This window comes from Anguilla anguilla, chromosome 1, assembly GCF_013347855.1.
Source record: "Anguilla anguilla isolate fAngAng1 chromosome 1, fAngAng1.pri, whole genome shotgun sequence".
Taxonomy (NCBI): domain Eukaryota; kingdom Metazoa; phylum Chordata; class Actinopteri; order Anguilliformes; family Anguillidae; genus Anguilla; species Anguilla anguilla.
Genome location: NC_049201.1, coordinates 72,795,095 through 72,817,594, shown reverse-complemented (window position 1 = coordinate 72,817,594; position 22,500 = coordinate 72,795,095). Strand labels below are relative to the sequence as shown.

At 46.2% G+C, this 22,500-nt stretch overlaps 1 protein-coding gene across 1 annotated transcript in view; it reads right to left on the bottom strand.

Moving 5' to 3' along the window:
- pou2f2a (POU class 2 homeobox 2a) overlaps nucleotides 1-22,500 on the bottom strand; it is a 65,534-nt gene that overhangs the window by 3,444 nt on the left and 39,590 nt on the right. Inside the window, 15 exon segments of the mRNA XM_035385234.1 lie at nucleotides 431-499; nucleotides 856-890; nucleotides 892-998; nucleotides 3,031-3,079; nucleotides 3,859-4,050; nucleotides 6,312-6,460; nucleotides 6,933-7,074; nucleotides 7,487-7,624; nucleotides 8,219-8,310; nucleotides 8,833-8,938; nucleotides 9,995-10,381; nucleotides 12,153-12,272; nucleotides 13,986-14,042; nucleotides 15,325-15,359; nucleotides 17,107-17,172. Coding sequence (XP_035241125.1) covers nucleotides 431-499; nucleotides 856-890; nucleotides 892-998; nucleotides 3,031-3,079; nucleotides 3,859-4,050; nucleotides 6,312-6,460; nucleotides 6,933-7,074; nucleotides 7,487-7,624; nucleotides 8,219-8,310; nucleotides 8,833-8,938; nucleotides 9,995-10,381; nucleotides 12,153-12,272; nucleotides 13,986-14,042; nucleotides 15,325-15,359; nucleotides 17,107-17,172 — 1,744 coding nt within the window.

The window sequence follows — 22,500 nt, the reverse complement described above, 5'->3', positions numbered from 1 at the left end:
CGGCTTCCTAGGCATGCTGGTCACATGATCATGCAAACTCATATTTTTAGCGCCATTTTGAGAGTCTGAGTTTCACAACCAAACGAGACTGGACAGACGCGTAAAGCAGTTTAACCGAGAAGACGGACACACAGTTTTATTTCGCATTTCTGCATTGTTCGTGGTTGCGTCTCTATGCTGTTTGGGTTTGAGGAGTGTGCATATGCGTGTGTGTACATGTGCACTGGGCAGTAGTATGTTGACCCGTCTGCCTACTTCTCAGTTAGTTTTGTGTAAATGGATGTGTGAGTGTGCGCAGTGAGTTGTGCCCGTGTGTCTGCGTGTGTGTTTGGCTTCGTAGGCCTTGCACATCAGCGTGCCTGCGTGCGCGCGCGTGTGTGTGTGTGTGTGTGTGTGAGCGAGCACACTCAGCACCCTCTGTCGTATTCACCTCAAGTTTGCAGCGAAATCGGTGATGTAGTTAGACACGTCACCGTTCTTTTTACCCACACGCCACAAGCTGTGAACACAAGAAACCACACACAGTGTTAGGGGGACAGAGCGGCGCTCTGGGGGGGGGGGAGGGGGAGGGGGGCGGGGCTCAGGGGTCGACCGCCACAAACTGCAGGTGAACCCGAGGCGGCCGCCACTCTGCGAGTGAGCCGCCGGTGTGCGGTGCGTTAGCGCGCACTGTGTTAACGTGTGAGCCGCGTCGGCATGAGCTGCGTCGTGTTGGTGAGCGCCGTGTTGGTGTCGGCTGCGTTGGTGTGAGCGCTGTGCTAGTGTGCGTGCTGTGAGGGTGTTCAGGTGCCTGTGCTGAGGGGAGAGGGGGGGGGCGACGGGACGGCGGGACGGCGGGAAGCACCGAGCGCTCACCCTGTGTTGAGGCCCAGTGTGCTGTGGCTGGGGGGGGGCGGGGCTAGCTGTGCTGCGAGGAGGCGGGGTCACTGGGGAAGGGGCGGAGCTGAGGGTGGCAGGACCGCTGGGGGTCAGAGGACAAACTGACGACATTGTGGTCACTGAGGGGGAGAGAGAGAGACAAAGAGGAAGAGGTTAACTGATTAAATGAGAGAGTGTTTAAGAAGAGAGTAACTGACAATCACCCTATTAACTTCAAGTCTTCCTCTGCTATGGACAATTTTTTCTTCATCAGAAGTAGTAAAAATCAATAAGAATATATTGTGCACAGACTCTCTCCTCTGAAAAAGAAACTAACGGAACAATACTTCATACATGAATAAAGCCTGTGTAGATGAACAGGCAATAGTTGTCATGTTTATTGTAGAACTGAGGAATTGACAGGAACATCTAAACCAGTACAGTAAAGAGTCTTTTAGGAATGGGTACAGCTGCAAAACTGATAATGTTTTTAAATAAACTAATAAACACATAAGGTCAACTGCATAAATAATATCACTAAAATGAGCACACACAAAAAAGAGACACAGTAAAGAGAGTTACACAAACTCCAAATACTGAAATGCGGCTGGAGTTATGCACTTAAAACCGGTTCTCAGTTACGTATGATTTCACAAAGTGAAACTATACGTAACCGTTCAGCAGAACGCCCCAGGGAGACCCCCCACGTCAGTTTCATACAGAAGTGAAATTCAAATGTGCAGCGGTGGTGGGCTACGCTGCTCTGTGCACCTCTACGAGATCAGACATCCTGTCCCCTCTATCCGCCAGACCGCAAATCTCAACACTGCCTCCATTTTACTCATCCTCCCGCCGTTTATTGCTTTTAATAGCCCGAATCGCGGCGGCTGCTCGACGCACCAGGCACATTATCGCGGTGAAAAACGGTGACGGCGAATGCTGTATTAAATCGCTTCGTCTCTCGGCAAAAAGTTCCATCAGAACTGCGGCCAAAAATTTTAATTTTGCATACAGTTGTCTAGAAATGACAGCTCGACATCCTAAGAACCAATAAAGCATTTCGTTACTAGACCTTGCGTCTATAAATGAATGTCTCACATTAAAAACTACTCACAAGCTTAGCGGCGAAGGCTATGCCTTTTTTTTTTTTTGCAGACTTGTCACGCTTCAGTTAAGTTAGATGCCAACCTACAACGGTATCAGCTGGCAATAATAACCAGAGCTGGTACTCTGAGAAAATTAATAAGAATATAAAAAACATAAAAATATTTGATCTTGAGAATTCTACTGCATATTTATTCATTCAAGAGAGTCTTCATTTTTGAATCTTCATCTGGGCCTAGGGTGAATTATGGGTTTTTGCAAATGCATTTTTGCCATGATTGATATATATATATATATGAAATCATTTAGTGTACTGTCTTGTTCTAGGAGTGAAAGCCACTTTTAAAAGCCAGTAGAAATCATTAGCTTGCTTGCGAAATTTATAATCTTGAGAGCCTAGCGACAGGTCCTGTAGAATGCACTGTGCAGTGATGAATTGTGGACATACAGCCCGGCAAAGCCAAATTTAATTACATTTTGGTCCACACTGTAATAAGTGTCCACAGTGTCCCAGCAAACCTACCAACAAACACTACATTTTTTGCTGTTAGGAGTAACGCTGAACTACAGTTAGCTAGAGCTAACTCATTTTAGCTAACCAGTAATGCCTTTTCATAGAGATAAATAAAGTAATCTGAATAAAGTAACTGAGGTTGATTTCATTACTGACTACACAAAGATCCTAGTGATATAATCCTAGTAATATAATTTGTATTTTTCAATGGGGTTTGTAGGCACACACTGATACAGCACAGGACTATATTGTGCAGTCGTTGTTTGTTACATTTGGACAATCATCCCAGAGTCTACTCTAATAAGAACACGAAAAAAAGCTCATCTAACCAACCAGAATATCAAGTCCTTCACCTGCCTGCATCTTAATGGAGCACATGGACCTTAATTTCTTTGACCTTTTTTCACCAGCAGGGGACTGAATCACTGGCTTAGTACTCACAAATGATTCAGCTATAAAATGAAATGCTCATTTACAATACTGAAATATCAGTAGGCCAGGAGAGAGACTTGCAGAGAGAGAGAGAGAGAGAGAGAGAGTAGAGCGCCCCCTACCTGTTGTGCTGAGGCTGGTGACGGCCTGGGACAGTCCCTGACTGGACATCTGGACGGGGGGGAGGGGGGCAGAGAAGGAGAGAGAGAGAGAGAGAGAGAGGTAGGTGGGGACAAAAGAGGAGAGAGAGTGAGACAGCGTGCGCGTCCAGTAAGCTCGCATGCTGTGGGATTTCGATTTCGATTTGTGCCGAAGATGAGGTGGTTTGTGGTTAACATAAGCTTTGCAGAGTTTCAAACTGTGTTCTGCCATATTAGTTACGCTCATCAATATCTCAGCCGTGAATTTCGAAGCTGTTGCGCGCTTTTGACAGTAAGCCGCCAACAATTTGCTATATTGCAACTAAAACAACGGTCACATTCCGCCAACCACCACTCCAGTTTCATACTAGCCCGCCTGCAATCAACTACTGCTGTAGTTTCAACATAGCAACTTGTTAGCAATTTACTGTTTTTTTTTTTAAAAAACACAGCTTCATAATTCACAGCTTCAAAATTCACGGGAACCACGACGGAAGAGACTTCCAGGTCGGCCGACAAAAAGACTGTGACACGCTGTTATGTTGCAGGAGGACGGTACCAAGTGCAGAGGATGGAGGGGAAGGAAGAGGGGCCTCGGTTGGTGGACGTAAAGCCATGCAGGATGGGTGATACCATGACCGGGCAGCAGTAGGGGGGGTGGGATGTGGAGGTGTGAACATTTGGTGAGCTCTCATCTTGAGAACACACGCAGGGGTGATGTTGAGTGGTCAGGCTAGTGGTTGGGCGCTGAGGGAGTGTTTGGGGGGGTGGGGGTGGGGGTGGGGGGGGTGGGGTGAGTGCGAGCCATACCATGTGCGGGCTGTAGCAGGGGGGTTTGTGCGTCGCAGGGGGGGGCTGACTGGGCAAAGGGGGGGTGGCGCTGGCAGGGTTGATGCGTTTCTCTTTCTGGCGCCGGTTGCAGAACCAGACCCGGATCACCTCCTTCTCCATATTCAACTGCTCCGCGATCAGCAGGATCTCCTCTGAGGTAGGCTTCTGGTTCTGGAGGAACGACAGTCACGTCATCACCCGTGCTGACACCATCACAAACGAGGATGCCGTCATCACCATCGCTATAGTGCTGACAGCATCGCTGATACTAATGCCATCATCACCATCACTAGTGCTGACATCATCACTGTGATAATGTCATCACCATCACTTCAGACTTAGATTGTTATTTCAGTCTAAGCATTAATATCATTATTGGCATAATTTATTTGACAGTACAATTCTTCAAGGCCCTAATCAACAGAAATCATGCTGAACACCATTCGATTCTATTTTGGCAGACTGCACACCTCATGATTCAATGTTCTAATTAACAACTTAATTAATTAGGATCCTTTGGAGGAGGATATGGGAGCCAAATCTACAGGGAACTGCACAATCATTAATCTTCATTATCAGTGAAATTGCAGTAGGTAGCTCACACTCGATATTACAATCATGGTCAATTAACGTAAAAGGATCACTGCAGAGGATAACAGCAAATATAGTTTGGTGGTGCACCAACGCAGGATTACAGCTAATATACATGGTGCATTAGCAACAGCATTGAAAATAGTCTGTGTGATCCTGAGTCAATTCACTGTTTGCTGTGCATCAGAAATGAAGAGCACAGAACTGTGCCTGTAAAAGTTGAACCAGTTGATGAATGGATTGGAACACCAGAGACTGTGACACATAGACACAGCTGGTCTCCACGTTAACACTGATTGGTACTGATTGGAATGGGAAGTCTCAGTCACCATGTCCACAGGCAGAACAGAGTGAACATAATAGGGTTTTCAAACCATACTGCCTTAGCCTTAGCCCAGGGCTATGCTTGGAACTGGGCTAGCTTCCAAAACAGTTCAAAAATAAACAAAAACTGAAATAATATGCATTTTTTTAAATCCAAGAAAGAGAACTGAGCTATCCCTTTAAGTTTTCAGTTCACTGCCTGTTTTTAACAAATGCGGAGAAAATGATGACAGCCTTGGCTATATTATTGTAAATAACTGTGATATGTTCTGTTAGGGGGAAAATTTCCCCTTATACAGCATCTCTCTCTCTGTCTGGCTGTAGACAACTCCCTGTAGTCAACATGTTTATTACAGATATTCGTTCCAACTGTCTGTCATGTTTTCCAGACTGTTAGAAACTCTTAAAATGCACGTGACTGACATTTGAATATTTAAATAAAGTGATGGTTGTTTCTGATTGGACAGATGAAGTTTCCCTTGGAGTCAAAAAGCAGCTCCTGTTGAAAACATGGCTCCACAATCACTGCGTTTCCCACTATCCTCCGTAATATCTCTTTTTTTTCCAGGGGCTAGTGGCAACAAAGCCTGTGTTTACCCTCCTCTAGTCCAGGGGCAGGGTTTAGACAATCCCACTCTACAACGGGTGCTCTACCACTGTTCTTTTTTTAAAAATAAAAGCTTAGCCCCAGGCTAACGGCTCCTTTTGGGTTTGGGGCTCTGAACGTTCCGGAATGCCCCTTTTAGCCCAAGGCTAGCGCAGCGTGAAAAGCTGAAGAGGGCGCAGTCTGCTGCCAGCAAGCCGCGTAGCGCCAGGAGCTCCTGTGAAGGCTGACCCGGTGGAGGATGCATGTGCCGGTATACCAGACAAAGTGTGGTGCTTGCAGACCACGCGTGTAACGCTGATCGGCTGGAGTGACAGACACCAGAGGTTCTGGCCAGTAGGCCCACACACAGTACAGAGTGAGCCCCAGGGCTGTGTTTACTAAGGAAACAGCCCCAGTTCACTTGTATTGTCACTCTGTTGCGGTTGCACATATCAACACCTTAATGACCCTTAATGAATAGTCCTAATTATCAAAAAATAGAAAAAAGGAATGAATTCACAATTTTGCACTAGGAAGCACCCATAAAAACGCAATCAAAAATATGCATGCTTGCACATCTGAATAATGAGACGCCAAGAACTGGATGCAGAGCAACCAGGCGCAAGCAGCGAAGCAGCCACAAGATTATTAAAATTTACAGAACTGGAAACAGAAACCGGAGTTGCAGTAAAATTGATTCTGACAGAGTTTTAGATTTCACACTGAAATACGGCACAGGCGTGAATTCCAGGCCGAGCGCTGATCTGGGACCGCTTTCCCCCGGTCCGTATCCGTGCCTCGTCCGTCGTCGGGCAGGAGGATGAGCTGATCCCAGCGCAGCGCTCTGAGACGCCGCCGTGTGAGCGCGAGGCGCGGCTCGGCTCGGCTCGGCTCGGCATAGCGCAGCGCGGCGCGGCGTAGCGACTCTCACCGCGATGAAGCTGCGCTCGAGGGCCACCCGCACGTTGGTCTCGATGCTGGTGCGTTTCTTCCTGCGGCGGCCCGGCAGCCCCTCGAAGCCCAGGGAGGGGGAGGACAGGGAGCTGGGGCTGGGCAACGTGCTGTCGATGGACATGGTCTCTGTCGGGGGGAGGCAAGGGGGGGGGGGGAGCGCAGGGTTAGCGCCATAATCGCACAGAGTGATGGAGGGCAACAGTATGTTCCTACTGCAGAGCAGTCTTGTGGACTGCAGTGGTTTTCACTACAATATTGCTTCAGGCTCTTCATTAAAACAGCACTTATGTGTGTCGTAATTTGGCCAATCCAATTCCACAGACCCTTGTTCTCCAATGAGGTCCCTTTCCTGAGCTTATTTCCACTCTGTGAGGTGCTCTGCTGCTTTTTTCTCTTAGGTCTTACAGTGTGAGAATTGCGTGATGATGTCATACACAGCGTCCCTGCCTTCAACCTCCTCCCCTACTGTTAACACTTCCCCCCCGCCCCCGCCCCCCCCCGCCCCCCATTTTCCCTTACAATATCACCCCTGTAAGCATTCCCCACTGTTTCCCCCCCCCCCCCCCCATCGGTCGCCATAGCTCCCGCCCGCGCTCACCCGCGTCGTTCAGCCACTTCTCCAGCAGGGGCTTCAGCTTGCACATGTTCTTGAAGCTCAGGTTGAGGGCCTCGAAGCGGGAGATGGTGGTCTGGCTGAAGTCGTTACCGTACAGCTTCCCCATCGCCAGCCCGACGTCACCCTGAGGCAGACAGAACACCACATGAGCTCTATTACACACACACACACACACACACACATACGCGCGCACACACACACACGCACACACACACACACACACACACATATATATAGGCATACATTTAAGGAGAGACAGGAAAATATGGGGGGAAAAACAGGAAAAATAACAGTTGCACTGCCAGGTAATATTGTGCAATTATACACATGAAGCAACACCCACGAATCAACTACAGATTAATATGTGAAGTAGAATGAATAACGAAGAAGGATGTAGACGGTTAGTTGTATTTCCCACATGGCTGAGCTCTGAATCCATGAGCTCCCAGCTCACTGCCTCCACCCCAACGGCGTGCCTCCTCAAACGGTGACCCCCCTGGTGGTGGTGAGTGGAAACAGCAGCGGGGGGGGAGTACCTGTGTGAAGCCCAGCTTGATCCTCCTCTGCTTGAAGGTGCGGGCAAACTGCTCCAGCTCCTCCAGGTCGCTGGGCTCCTCGGGGTGAGAGGCCACAGAGGTCCCCGAGCTCACGCCGCCGTCCACACCCTTGTCCCTCTGCAACGGCGAGACAGCATTCAGTGCATGTTTATGCAGGCTATGTCTGTGGTCATTATCTATTAGAGGTTATAACTTATACAGTTTGTACTTGTGCTTATAACAGATTATAACTTATACAGCTTGTAGCTGTGCTTTTAACTTACAACTGATTACAGCTTATGTTGCCTGTACATGTTCTTGCAACTGTTTATAACTTATGCAGCTACAACATATATGTATAACTCATAATCATGACCTATGCAGCTTGTACATATATTCATAACGAATAATAGTTTATGACCTATGAGCTTGTATGTATACCTATAAGTTTATAACCTATGCGGCTTATATGTGTATTTATAACGTATAATAGTTTATGACCTAGGAGCTTGTATGTATACTTATAATAGTTAATAACCTATACAGCGTGTACATATATTTATAAGTTATAACAGTTTATGGCCTATGCAGCGTGTACATATATTTATAAGTTATAACAGTTTATGGCCTATGCAGCATGTACATATATTTATAAGTTATAACAGTTTATAACCTATGCAGCTTCTACGTATACTTATAACAGTTTACAGCCCATGCAGCGTGTACCTGTACCTGTGCTTGGAGCCCCAGTCTGGGTGGAGCGGACAGGAGGCCCCCTTGGTTTTGCTGAGGTAGCGGAATTAAATTTGGTGTCGATAGCAGACCTGGTAAAGGAGGGAACGAACGCGCAGGTTACTCAGACAGGACGGCCTGGTGTTTCAGGCTCATTAATGCCGGCAGTCTAAATCACATATTGTCATCCTCTGGGCCTTTAAATGTTTATTTATATTATCATACTATACTTTCACGGATATAGGTGTAGAGCGTAGAGCAGAAAAGAAAAAAAAAAGAAGAAAAAAAAAACATCCAAAGCAAATAAAATTTTTGTTCCAGTGCCAGTATCGCTACAGGCTGAAACAGTAAAACCATTACTTGTAATGTCTTAAAGCAAATAATGCAATCAGTTCGCAGGTTGTGTTATCGGAGAGAGGGAGGGCAGGATGAATCAGAATGTGAGGCGTGTGTGTGATGGAGGTGCAGAATGAGATTATGGTGTGTGTGTGTGCTGTGGGGAGCGGATAGGAGAAGGGTGTGATGATGCAGAGCGCTACTGCCGGCTGCTCTGCCGCTCTGCTGTGCAGGTAAGTGGTAGGGTGGGCGTGTCCCCGGGGGAGCGAGGACCTCACCTTGCTGCCCTTGCTGCGCCTGCGGCAGGAGGAACTGCGCAGGCGACTGCAGGGGGTGCCCCGGCACCAGGACCAGCTGCTGCAGCTGCAACAGCTGCTGAATGTCCTGAGACAGGGAGAGAAAGAGGGAGGGGGAGAGTGAGAGAGAGAGAGGGAGAGAGGGGGTGAAAGGGAGAGGGGGAGAGTGAGAGAGAGAGAGGGAGAGAGGGGGTGAAAGAAAGAGGGAGGGAAAGAGGGAGAGTGGGTGAGAGAGGGAGGGAGGGGGGAGAGTGAGAGAGAGGAGGAGAGGGGGGAGAGGGAGGGGGGGGAGAGAAAGAGAGGGGGGTGAGAGGGAGAGAGAGGGGGTGGGAGGCAGGGTCATGGGGGGGGGGGGGGTGGGGTAGGTGGTTAAAATTTTTTATTGATGTGTGTTTAACAATTCCATGAGCAGGGAGTTCGCTTTTTCTTCCAGCTCAAACCGAGGTTGAAATTGGCATGCCAATAACATCATCTTTGCCTGAAGGTAAAAATGAAACACAAACTCATAAATTTCAGCCGAACATTTTCAGCGTTTTTATGGCTAATTCAAAGCAGTCTCACGTTATTCTTTCCACTGAATCCAGTGGCACCTCGGGACTCACTTAGAACGAAGGCTCGTGTTCGTTTTTTGGTGGTTATCAGTGTAGAATATTGAAAGAACTTCAAAGTGAAATGGCTGACCAAGCGCTGACATTTGAGGCCACGCCCCACAACAAAAAGAGAGCACACGATTGGTTGACAGCAACTAGAACAAGCCTAGTTACTTTCCCGGTACAATCAGATAACTATTGGCTTGAGGTTGTCTAGAGCTGAATCACAGAGGAACAGGCCAGGGTGTATCATGTTGTTTGTCAAAAATTAGACTGGCAGTTTTGGGTTAAATTCAGACTGAAGGACATGAGACTATTTGACTGGTATCCAAGCACCAGCTAGAGGATTGACTCTGTGAACATTCATTTAACATTCGCTCTAAACGCGCTCATGCATTAGCTTTGAATTGTTTTCTAAAATTAAATCTCTCCCCCTTCGGGTTGAGGTTGAACCAGCCTTAATTCAGCATGAGCTTAAGCCAGAGCAAAAACAGGCCTCTATCTCGCATCAAAAACACTTTGAGTGCAGTGTGGCTCTGATTGGCTGGCCATACCTGGGCGGTGAGCTGAATTGGCTGAGAGAGGGTGAGCTGGGGCGGAGGGGGCGGGGCTTGGGCACCGGTTTGTTCCTGTGTGCTGTGTGCCTGTGACTGCGCTGGCTGCTGACTTTGCTGCTGCTGCTGCTGCTGCTGCTGCGGTTGCTGCTGCTGCTGCTGTTGCTGTTGTTGTTGCTGCTGCTGCTGCTGTTGCTGCTGCTGCTGCTGATTGGCTGCCGCCACCGCTTGAGCTGCGTGGGCTGCTTGAGCTGCTTGAGCTGCTTGAGCTGCGTGGGCTGCGTGGGCTGCGTGGGCTGCGTTTGACTGCTGGACGGCCGCGGCCAGAAGCTGAGCCTGAGCCTGCTGCAGTAGCAACTGCTGCTGCGCAGGCAGGAGCGCAGTCAACTGAGAAAGGAGGGGAGGAGGAAGAGAGGTATGGACAGAGGAGAGGAGAGAGGGAGTAAAGGGAGGGCAGCAGAGAAAGGAAAAGAAGGGGACAGAGAAGACAGAAAATTACAGCCAAGCAGCAGGGTGACAGTAAACTGTAAGCAAGGGTGAGGTGAGCGAAGGAAGCTAGCTAACTGTCCGTCTGGTCTCTTTTAAAACAGCTCTTGTGTGTCGTCGAGGCCACAGGCTAGCGTTGCTATAATAAAGCACTGTGGGACTTTGGCAGTGGAAAGGTCACCAGTGGAAAGCAGATATGAAACATAACCATTCAAACAGTAAACACAATAGAATATCCATTGAAGTGGAAAAAAAAAAAAATACAGAGATAATTCAGTCTGGACAAATGGCTACGTTCTCAGGGCAGGGGCTTACTCCAGTGTGAGGCTACCAACGAATGAAATGAACAAATAGCATACACTGCGCATAATGATTATACGTTTTCTATTATGGCCGAAATAATTCTCTCCATTTCATCCAGCTATCTTAATTAGTTGCTGGGCCACATTAAAAAAAAAACCTACTGTTGCTTTAGCTATGAAATGTATGGTTTGTGATAGAGAGGCTGGATTTAACCAAGTGGAACACATATGCACGAATGCTCGCTCACACCAAGCGGTGTGGGACTGAAGGAGGTCAAGATGGTGCACATTGTCTCCAGGCGATCGTCATATTCACCCAACTAGGGCTGCACGTTATTGCGCATTTTTACAGCTGGGCAGTGAGGTTACAGACAGTTGTGGAGAATACAATAGTGCAATAATTCACAATAGTTTTTTTTTTTTTTTTTACCCCACCCAAAGACAGAATTTTCTAGTTAGAGTTTAAATAGGTCCAGATGACAAATTTTAATTTATATGCAGGAAAAATACATTCATGGATGTATTTGTGACCCATCAAAAATCACAGGAACATAACTATATCATCACTATATCCCACAAACTAAAAATATTTCAACCAAAAGATATTTCAAACAATGAAAAAATTTTGTTTGAGAATAATGGTGGACATCAGTAACCGTCAGGTGACAGAGAAGCAGGGTTGAATCTTCTAGTAATCCATACAGGGATAAGTAGCTCCTTCTGCACCTGTGACTATTTTGCTCTCTATTTTCCCTTTTTGAATTATTTATGCAGTTCTGAATTGTATGTTTAATACATGGCTATAACAATTTAAAAAAAAACATTTCTAATTTTACATTGAAAAGCATGTTATAATTAGCATTCTATTTTCTAGGAAAACAATTAATGGTATACAGTAATTTAGTGACAAAATTTGGTGTGGAGAAACAGAAGAGACAGAAAGCGAGAGGGAAATCGAGGGAGACAGAACGAGACAGATAGATAGATATACAGACAGACAGTCAGACAACCAGACAGACAGACAGATAGACAGACTGGTAGGCAGACAAAAAAACAGACAGGCAAACAGATAGATAGACAGATAGAAAGAAAGAAAGAAAGAAAGAAAGACAGACAGACAGACAGGCAAGATAGACAGACATAGATAGATAGATAGATAGACAGATAGACATAGATGGATAGATAGATAGATAGATAGATAGATAGACATAGATGGATGGATAGATAGATAGATAGATAGATAGATAGATAGATAGACATAAATGGATAGATACATAGATAGATAGATAGATAGATAGACAGACATAGACAGATAGATAGATAGACATAGATGGATAGATAGATAGATAGATAGTTAGATAGATAGTTACCCCAGCCAACTGACTGCCAGTCAGCATGAGCTGTGTGTGCGGGAGGGGCGTCTGTGTGGGGGTGGGGGCCGGAGCGGGCGCAGGAGCCGGGGACATCTCCGCACACTCGTCCATCTTACCCTGAGGGGAACACGGAGAGAGCGAGACAGGGGTCAGCCACCGTGGGCCTGTACCACACCAAACCGCCGGACCCCTGTGAGCATGCACCACACCAAACCACTGGAGAGCCTGGGGCACAGACATGTCCCAGCGTGCCGTTTTTCATCCCGAACAACACTATGGTTTCTATGGTGTCTCTGATATATCCTCTGGTTTCAGTACCATAGAATACAACAGATTCATAGAATACAGCAGATTCACCGATAGTCTTCCGATGCAGACTGAAAACCCACCGCTTCTGACTGCATCGTGGTTCCCCCCCCATCCCCACCCCTGACACTCTTATCGTAAGTAATTAATTCATATTACTATGGCATTTTAAAAGTCTTTTATGGCTTGGCATGCGCGTAGTACTATATGTATCCGCAATTTGTTTATTTATTTTGGTAGTAGGATAGCAGTGTTAGCTCCCGTTTTTGTTATCTTGCATTGTAAGTCAATATGGATCAGAGCATCTGCTAAGTAAGCGCAATACAATTTAAAGCAATTTTGTATATGTCTGCATCCAAAGCATTTAGAACATCCCACACACCAGAGTGAGTTTTGCACACCATCCATACAGTATTAAAACGTGCTAATACACAGGCTAAAATGTACCGTTCAAAATCAAATAAGCCACCGCCGTAGGACAAGAAAGGGGAGAGAAGGAACGACCAGCAAACGCGAAGCTCCACGAACAACACTGGAAATGTTCCTCGACTCGAACCTGCCCGTGTCTCTGTGATGTCAACGAAGAACAACCAGCAATCGATCACGCCCCGGCAGATCTCACTGCACCAACACGCCTGCCGTAACCTGCCCTTATTTCTCGCCAGAAGCACAGAGCTATACTTTTTTTTTTTTTTTTTTACCAAAGTAAAATAAATATAACAAATCACATAGCTTTTTTTGCTGAAATACGATAGCAGTGTTTGTTTGCTTGTTTGTTTTGTTTGTTTTTGTTTTTGTTTTTTTTACCATGGTGAGATCCAGAGGGTGCGGCGAGTGGCCGGTCTTGCCCATCTCGGTCTCCAGGACGTTAAAACAATCGAGCGCCGTCGCCATGGTGCTGCCCAGAAGGTCCCCGCCCGTGCCTACCCTCGTCCCTGTCCGGCCCGTTCCGGAGCTCAGTGTCATCTCCCGAATCTAAACGAAACTCGCCTCCATCTCGGCTCCCTCGGCTCTCCCCGTGCGCCCGCGCGTCTGTGCGTCCAGAGGTGACGGGGGAAACGCTAAAGAACTCCCTTCCCTTCCCTTCGCTTAACTTTCACTGTCGGGACCACAGAGCTGGGCGTGTCCAAACTGGTAAGAGTGGAGGTGGAAAAAAAAAGCTCTGATTTGCATATTAGTCAGTCTGTATGCAAATTAGGACGTAGCTCCTGCCAGGACTGTTGCATATTTCTGGTACGCGCCTGCGTGAACCCACACACAAACACTCTCTCTCTCTCTCTCTCTCTCGCTCTCCCTCTCTCTCTTTCTCCCACTCTGTCTCTCTCCCTCTCCCTCTCTCTCTCTGAAGATTTCTGTCCTCATTGACCCAAATTCACGCGCACGGGCAAACACGCATGATGTGATACTGGCACGAGAACCATTTTCTCATACTATCTGCAGGGACTTCACACTGACCTCAGATTCAAATTCAAACGGTAACGTGCAGACGCGCGCGCCTTCGCCGCGCACAGCGCACACACTCACCTTGGCGCTGCTGAGAGTGGGCGAGAGGGAGAAGGGACTGATTTTCATTGGCTGAGCCTGCAAAACAGGGACCAGAAACATCCTATCAGACGGACGCTCCCAGCTCGAAGCTCGCACAGTCACTGCCCAGAAAATTCAGGGGAACATCGACACTGCTTCCTGTTATTGTACAGACTGACTATTAGCAGGGCTGCCAAGGGCAAGCATGTGTGTGGGAGATTTATCATTAACTTTCCATATAGCTGTCAGCGTAACTATACAGTACCCATTGCTACATCCATGCCTGTCATGCTCAGGGTATGTGGAAGCATGTTCTTGCCAGCCTAAAGGCCTAAACTCAATCAAAACCACCAAACATTTTTATATAAAAACACAAGTCACCCAAAAAAATCTAATAACCATAGCTGAATTCAGTCAAATTTTCGAGGATTTGGTAAGGACGCCTAAAGGTTAAGCTCTTAAAGGATAAGAATCCAAGAAACAGGAAAGGGGTTGGCCTGAAGTTGTAATGTCATATAAAAGTTCCATAAATGTCCTGCCCTAGCCATTTGCCAGGGTAAAGTGATTTGTTTGCAAGCAAGGCAGACCATCCCACTTAATGAATGCTTGGGTAAGCAGTTATTAAAAAGCTGTTACGTCATTGGATATTACTTTCATAATAATGCAGTAAAAATAAGACATCAGTAAAAGGTAAGGAATCAGTTCTGCTGCCAAACAGAATTTGGCATTGCGTCCTGACAGCAGCAAGGGTGAGTGGATTAGTTTGGATGGTACAGTAATTTAAGAAAGACGGCCACTTAAATAGACGGTAACTACTAAACCTTGAAGACCGTGTAACCAGCATTTCAGATTTTTTTCCCCTAACAGTTCTCTGGTCTCATTCTAGGCAGCAAAACAATTAGGTGATTATTAAAGAAAGCCTGTGCGTGAAAAAGTTGTCAGCCTCACTGTCTGTACAGACTTCTTACAGCTTTCTGTTCACAGCCGTTGTTGGCCTCTCTGTTCTAATTGCCCGGCTGCTGATGTTATACCCCTCCAGTCTCTCTTCCCACAAAACAGTTGAGGGTTCCTTTCATCATTAACAAAATACCTCATTAGCAGGTGAGAATGAAAGAGGTGAAATACACTGAGGAAGGTGAAGGCTGAACAGTAAGCTTGAATGAAAGTTGGCCAGAGCTCTGACTGAGCCCTATTGGGGGGACTATATACATATTTTTATTATGGATATTAATCCGGTATCACCGTGATCATGATTCCCATTATATCGCCACCCTCCTCCTTGCACGCATACAACAATTTTGTCAATAATTCATACAAGTGTTTTCATTAAGATACTAACCTGATGGTTGGACTCGGGACCATTTCTCTCTGAGTCTGTGAAAAAAGCGAGAGAGAGAGAGAGAGAGAGAGTGAGCGAGTGAGCGAGTGAGAGAGGGGTTGTATTGTCCATAATGGCAGTCAGGCTGAGAGAAAGGAGCAGAGGGCAGCAGGGCCGGGTACAGCGGGCGTGGCGGGACTGAGCCGCGCAATCCCGCCCTCTGAGAGCTCCATCCCGATAGGCCGGGACAGGGGGGGGCGCCGCCCCCTCCCAGGAGCACGCCCCCGGTGAGTGGAAGGGGTGACTGAAGCAGACCAGCGCTCTGTGAGCTCAGACAAGCAGACCGGCTGGCACACGATGGAAGCCAGGAAACAGAGCGGGGGCGGGTTGGGGGCGGGTGGTTGGAGCGGTGGAGGGGTGGGGGGGTGGGGCGGGGGGGGTGTTTGCGGGGAGGGGGGCAGGCATTTTGCAGCTTTGCGCTACGGTAGCCATTTTGCACTTCAACAACCCTCAGGATTCGGGCCCTGGATTTTCACCAATTGGATTTTTGGAGCCTGTAATCCCATTAAGATCTGCTACACGCCTCCATCACCGCGGCGACTGAAAGCGCAGCGCTGCGATTGGCTGCGACCGCCCGCCCGTTTGCCACCGGAACTCTCTCTTTGCGCTGCAGAGGTGCGACGACCCAGAGGATGGCGCTGTGGTTCGGTAATATGCGTTAAGGAGCATTGTGAACGACAGGAGAGCGCGGCGGTGGAAGCACGGGGGTGAAAAGAGGGCGAAATCGTATTCTCTACACCATTCCAGTTGCTTTCATTAAAAATTCATCACAGTTCCTCGATAATTAGGGGCAAGTTTCAGCTTGGTTGTAAAAGGTGTTTCAACTTCAGTAGGAATTTAGTGCTTCGGTATTGCTCTCCGTCTTAACGATAAGTAAAATGGAAAAAAAGGTGCGCAAATTTGCCTAAAAAGAGCATTACTGTACTTTCACAGTACACTCGGGACATTTGTCACTCAAAGAACGGAAACGTGCCTCCGCTGCACCTCTATTTCTGAGAGCGCAGGTGACAAATGAAACCGTGTCACTGGCGCGTCGCACTGAACACAGTGAAGGAGCAACGCAAGCGAACGCATGTCGACAGCCAACGAGTGAGAACGGGCATGCAAGAACCGACGCGCGTCCCGAGGCGTCGTCGAGCTGCGAGCCGCGGCCAATCGGCAGGCCGATAGCGATCTGTCGACCGCGGCTTCGCGAGAAGGCGGACACACCTTTCCCGCAAAGGACTGAATCGTGGGATACAAAAAACCGTGTGGGCACGCCGAACGCGCCGCGTATCGCGAAAATCTACGAACCGCCACCCGCAAAGTCATTTGAACGTGCGCACGTGCGCCTTCCAGAACGTGACACGCCAGATAACGTATTCCTTGAGCGCGGAAACAGATTCGAACCTACGCAGCCCTTTCTGGAAGGGGCGCTGGAACGGTCGGAAAAAGGCTGACGAGCGCCCAGAGAAAAATAGCTGAATAGGACGCGCGAGAGCATCAGCAACGATCGCAATCTCTCGTGGGCGAGGTGTCACTCAAATTAGTCGAGGGCCTCTCTCTCTCTCCGCCTGTCACACACCAAAGAATGGAAACTGTGAGAGGGGAAGATGGCATGATGGCGATGGCGATGTGAAACAGCACACCGACATGCAGACGGAGAGAATGATCTATATTCAGGTACGATCACCCACACACACACAAGCACACACAGGAAAACACACACACACACACACACACACACAAACACACAGTCCATACCTGTGCTCTCCATTGGAGAGTCTGCCCCTGGCTTCTCAACCTCTACTGGCTTTGACATCCTGATATCTGCAGGAGGGGAGAAAAAGAAGAAAAAAGGGAGAAGGCATTAATGCGAGTGGGAGAACACCTAAGCGCAGGACCACACCTTCAAGTCCATTCAGTTCAATTCAATTAAATCCGCTTCAATTCAATTTCATTTTATTTGAATAGTGCTACAGAGAACTGTCACAAAGACACATTACAGATTGGCAAAGCAAGAAGAGCAAACACCAGGCCTGAACCCCCCCCAAATAGCAAGAACATGAGGTAAAAACTCCCAGTGGGGAGAAAACCCTCAAAATGGTGGCGAGAAAAAAAAAAAAAAAACTTTCCAACCTCAGCACGGACACGGACGAGCGAGAACAGAGAGAGCGACTGCATGAATGGTGGGCACGGCCGAATCTTTCCTTTTTAGGGGCTCGTTCTCAAAACGTAGCTTCAACCGACGACGCTCTCGTCCGCCCGCGCGAGAGATTTCATCATCCTCATCCTCACAATCATCCTCACCGCCCAGCACGCTGCTCAGCACGTCTCCAAGGGCCCTGAGCATTTCACCTTTCACTTCCTGACTTCACATGAAGTGAAAAACACCCCCAGATCTCTTCCGTCTCTCTCTCTCTCTCTCTCTCTCTCTTGTTCTCCTTTTCTCTCTTCTGTTCCCCGCTCTTCCTCTCCTCCAACCCCTCACACTCCATCGCTGGTTTCTCCCAGCTCGCAGCGCACACTGTCTGCCACTTCTGTCCCTCCGGTGGACAGCCAGCATCCCAGAATGCCTGGCGAGTCCTGAAAGCTGAAAACTCCACATCCACCGCGTACTGGACATGTAGCACTGACTAGAAACACAATGCCGTTTATTATAATATGTGTACCATAGTGCTTGTCATATCATTATTTGACGCCGTTGTTCGCATTTCACTGTAGATGTCCGTAGTGCCTGCTCTGCGATATTAACTGAGCATTATTGCGTGAAGTACGCTGAAAGTCTCTCTAACTAAGCTAAATATTGTATTCCTCCTTCATTGTTCCTGAAGAAGCACCCAGGATATGTGTGTAGGGCCTTCTTAACAATTATTACATTACATTACATTACAGGCATTTAGCAGACGCTCTTATCCAGAGCTACTTACACAACTTTTACATAGCATTTTACATTGTATCCATTTATACAGCTGGATATATACAGAAGCAATGCAGGTTAAGTACTTTGCTCAAGGGTACAACGGCAGTGTCCTACCCGGGAATCGAACCTGCGACCTTTTGGTTACAAGCCCAGTTCCTTACCCACTGTGCTACACTCCGTCCGTGTGTCCCCCAATGCACATACACACACTTAGCGCCAAACACTCAATTTTAACTGACTAGACCGGGATGTTGTGCACATGCATACACATAAGCCACTTTTCCACCGCATGGTACCGGCTCAACTCGACTCGACTCGCTTTTGGTACCAGGTACTTCGTTTTCCACTGTCAATGTAGCTGGTCGTCATTAGCGACGCCGCATGAAACGCGTCGCTCTGACCAATCAGTGGTCTGCAATGTTTTCACGTCACCTTTTGGTATCGCCTCAGCCCGCTTGGAACCTCGACGGAGGTGATACCAAAAAAGTACCGGGTACCAGGTGCTATCCACAACTTTTGCCCGATGGAAAACCACAAAAGGCGAGTAGAGTCGAGTCGAGATGAGCCGGTAGCATGCGGTGGAAAAGCGGCTACAGGCACCCATGCAGGAACACACACACACATACCCACAAATACACGCACACACACACACAACTGTAACCATTCTGTAACCACACAAAAGCTCGGTGATGAACTATTTCCTACTGCCCCACTACCCCCCATTTCCACAGTGTCACCAAACTGTGAAGTCTGAACGAGCTAAAATGGCTTATATTTTAGCTTGTTCCGGTGCCAAACAGTCTTGTTCTACTGGGCAGCGATATTTCAGGTGCCAAAGCCGTCATCGTGCGAACGTGTGATGGCACAGGCCCAGACCCATAAACGGCCGAGCACAATCTCGGTAAAACGTCCCCGTTTGTCCTGGTTCACCGTCTCGACGCGTAAACTCCTGCCAGCGCGACGTGCCCTCTCATTTTTCTAGTGTTAATGGGAATTTAGAAAACTTGTTTGGCCACACCTGTAAGCAACGCTTCGCCGAGCACTGACAACACACTCGAAGAAACTATACCCCATAAACCACTACACACAAAAACAATGTTTATTTAAAACATTAGATATATATATTATCGTATTAGATACAAAATAATCTACCCAACTGTTTCCAGTTAATACAAAATAAATATAATTATGGGCCGCATTATTATTTGATGTGATATCAAAGTGTCCTAGGCTTGCTTTCAAAGTGCATTGTAATTCTTGATCATTTATGATGGCGTACCTTAGCTGTTAACTACAGCATATGCATTTCTATTATTTTACATTCTGCTGCCATAAATTAAAAGTTCAACGATAAAATACTTTAAGTCATCATGAAATAATAATAATAATAATAATAATAGGGCCTTGTTTTATTATTATTATTATTATTATTATTATTATTATTATATCAGAATTAGTACTGATATAATAATAATAATAATAATAATAATAATAATAATAATAATAATAATAATTAGTACCATTAACTTATTAATATTATTATAAATTATGCTTATCACCATGACTATAATCATAACATTACATTAATGTAATTTAAACATTTTTGTTGTCCAGTCATTATAAAAGCTAAATTAAAGGTCTCAGGGTTTTTAAACCCTGCTTCGACATTCACATATTTTATTTCATAACAGTTTATTGTGCAGAAATTAAGCATTGTTATACAAATGTGTATCCTACTAAATTATTAAATACAAGGGAAATTTAAAGTTTATTTTAAAAATAATATATATTGGCAACACACATGCAGATTTACTTCATGGTTTATTGTTCAGTTTAAGATCGAATTATTTTAGCTTGATTATTGTGATTATTTAAATTAGCATGAGGCTACATTACAACCTACAGTTTACAACATAAAACACTGGGAAATAAAGTGCATATCCACAATCAAATAAACGTAACTATATAATGCAACAAAAATGGACTATTATACGACTCCGAAACCTACATTGTATGGCCTAGGGTATAACTTCAGTTCAATTGAAAGAGTAATTAAAAAGCAAATTATTTATTAACCGCCTTTTTTTTTGGTAAAGATCTAATGAGGTTTGGAAGCGGTCAGGTGCTGTCAGCATCAGCCGACACTGCGTGCTCTGACTCATTTCTGCCGTTCGTTGCAACTTCTTATCACCCATCAACACATTGGGTCCAAATGTTATTCATTTACGCAAAGACTACCAAAATTAATTAATGCACGTTTACTTGAAATCTAATTTTTTTTATTTTTTTTACAAACGGTAAAAACCTAGTAAACAGATTTTTAAATAAGCCTACCCGTCCATCAAAACGCTCACCAGACGTGAGCGGATTGAATTCAGTAACGGAAAAAACGCGAAGACCGAAGTGTTCGAAAGGTGATCTATCGTGTCTGACTCACCGGTGTGTTTTCCACATTGATGTGCATTATTCAGCCGGGCACCTGTACTAGTAGCCTATATCTCTCACGACCAGACGGAGAAGTTTCAACCGCTCACTGTCCAACCGACCACCGACCAACGCAGAGTGTATGTAACGTCTGTTTGGTATCCTAACAGAATTCGAATCTCGAATTGATTCAGCCCCTTAAAATTTCACTTTGAAATTCTCATCTGTAAGAATTTTAACTTTTTAAAAAATTTTTTTTAAAGATTTTCTTCTCTCTGAATTTGCATCAAACAAGGTGTCCTTGTGCCCCACTGAAATGACACTTTGAATACTTTGAGTGGCACGGTCCTGTTTTGTGCCCCTTGCTATGTCCTGATGGAGGCAATACAACAGTGAACCAGCGTGCGGTGGAGGACTCAGTGTTACCGATGGTGGTAATCAAGGTATTTCCCCTCCTCTCATTGCGATTGTTACATCGCTGCTATTTCTGGCTACCACCCCCTCCATCCACCGTTCTCTGATCTCTGTCCAAAACCTCCCTCCCCCCCTTGTGTAATGCCTCAGACACCTGTTAACATCTCAGACTTTTTCACATATTTTCCTGGTTCTATTTAGCGTCCAAATAGTCAATGTGCACGTCCTAAACCTGCCAAATGTATATTTTTGTCTATATAGAAATAAAACAAATTTCTATTATCTGAGCGAAAGATACTAGAAGAATATACACAACCAATCTGTTCCTTTGCCACTTTACAATACTGTCTACTTTCTGGCTGTTGTTAATTACACCTTTATATTGTCCATTTGTACAGCTATTGATTGTTGTGTCAGGGAGGGAGAGCAAGACTTCAGAAACCATTCTGACAGTCAAAATTATGTTACCCCTTAAACTTCCCATTTCACCTTGTGCATCCTAGGGATGTCATGAGTCACCCCATGCATTGCGCATATAATTGTATTTATATATTTTTTTTATTGTATTTTTCTGTTCCTATGGTGTACTCAGAAAGCAATGGCAGTTATTGACAGTAAGCTAGGGCAAGGCCAAAAAAATGAGACCAACACTACGATGAAAAAATCTTTCACTGGATGCGAGTATGGGTTTTGAAACAGCAAAGATTATGAGCATAGATTCTCACTCTTTGCTGCTAGAGACAGCTCTAATTTACAGAATGAGCAAGCAGCTGATAGCAAGGAGGAGAAAAGGAATTGGTGAGAAAGACAGGAGGTTAGTGTGGAAGATCGCAATAGAGAGAGAGAGAGAGAGAGAGAGAGAGAGAGAGAGGTCATAGAAAAAAAGTAACGAGGCACACAAAGACAAACATAACTCAGGAGACATAACTCAGTGTCTTGGCTTGGCTCCCACAAGATGGCCACCCTTTTTGTTCACTGTGAAGCCCACAAATGCTGGTTCTGCTTCTATGCAAAAAATTAGTCTTCAATAGCGGTAGACAAGACATCAATATGCAAACCCTCTTAAACCTGACACCTACCGCTCAGATAGGTACCCTGCTACAGGACATTGTCTCTTTGCCATAGAGGATCATGGGAAATAAAGAGAAACAAGATGATGCATAAACACACTGCCTCATCATGCACAAATAGGCCAATTTCTGTGCAGTTAGAGGTCTGTCTCTCTCTCTCTCGCACACACACGCATGCAAGTAAGCAACTTCCCTTTTATTGTTGAATATGCAAATACACTCAACGAACAACTAATTTTAACTGACACCTGCAGATGAGGATAACACCATTCCCTCCTTCCTCCCAGCTCCCCCTCGTCTCTCTCTACTCTCCACCGCATCGCAGAG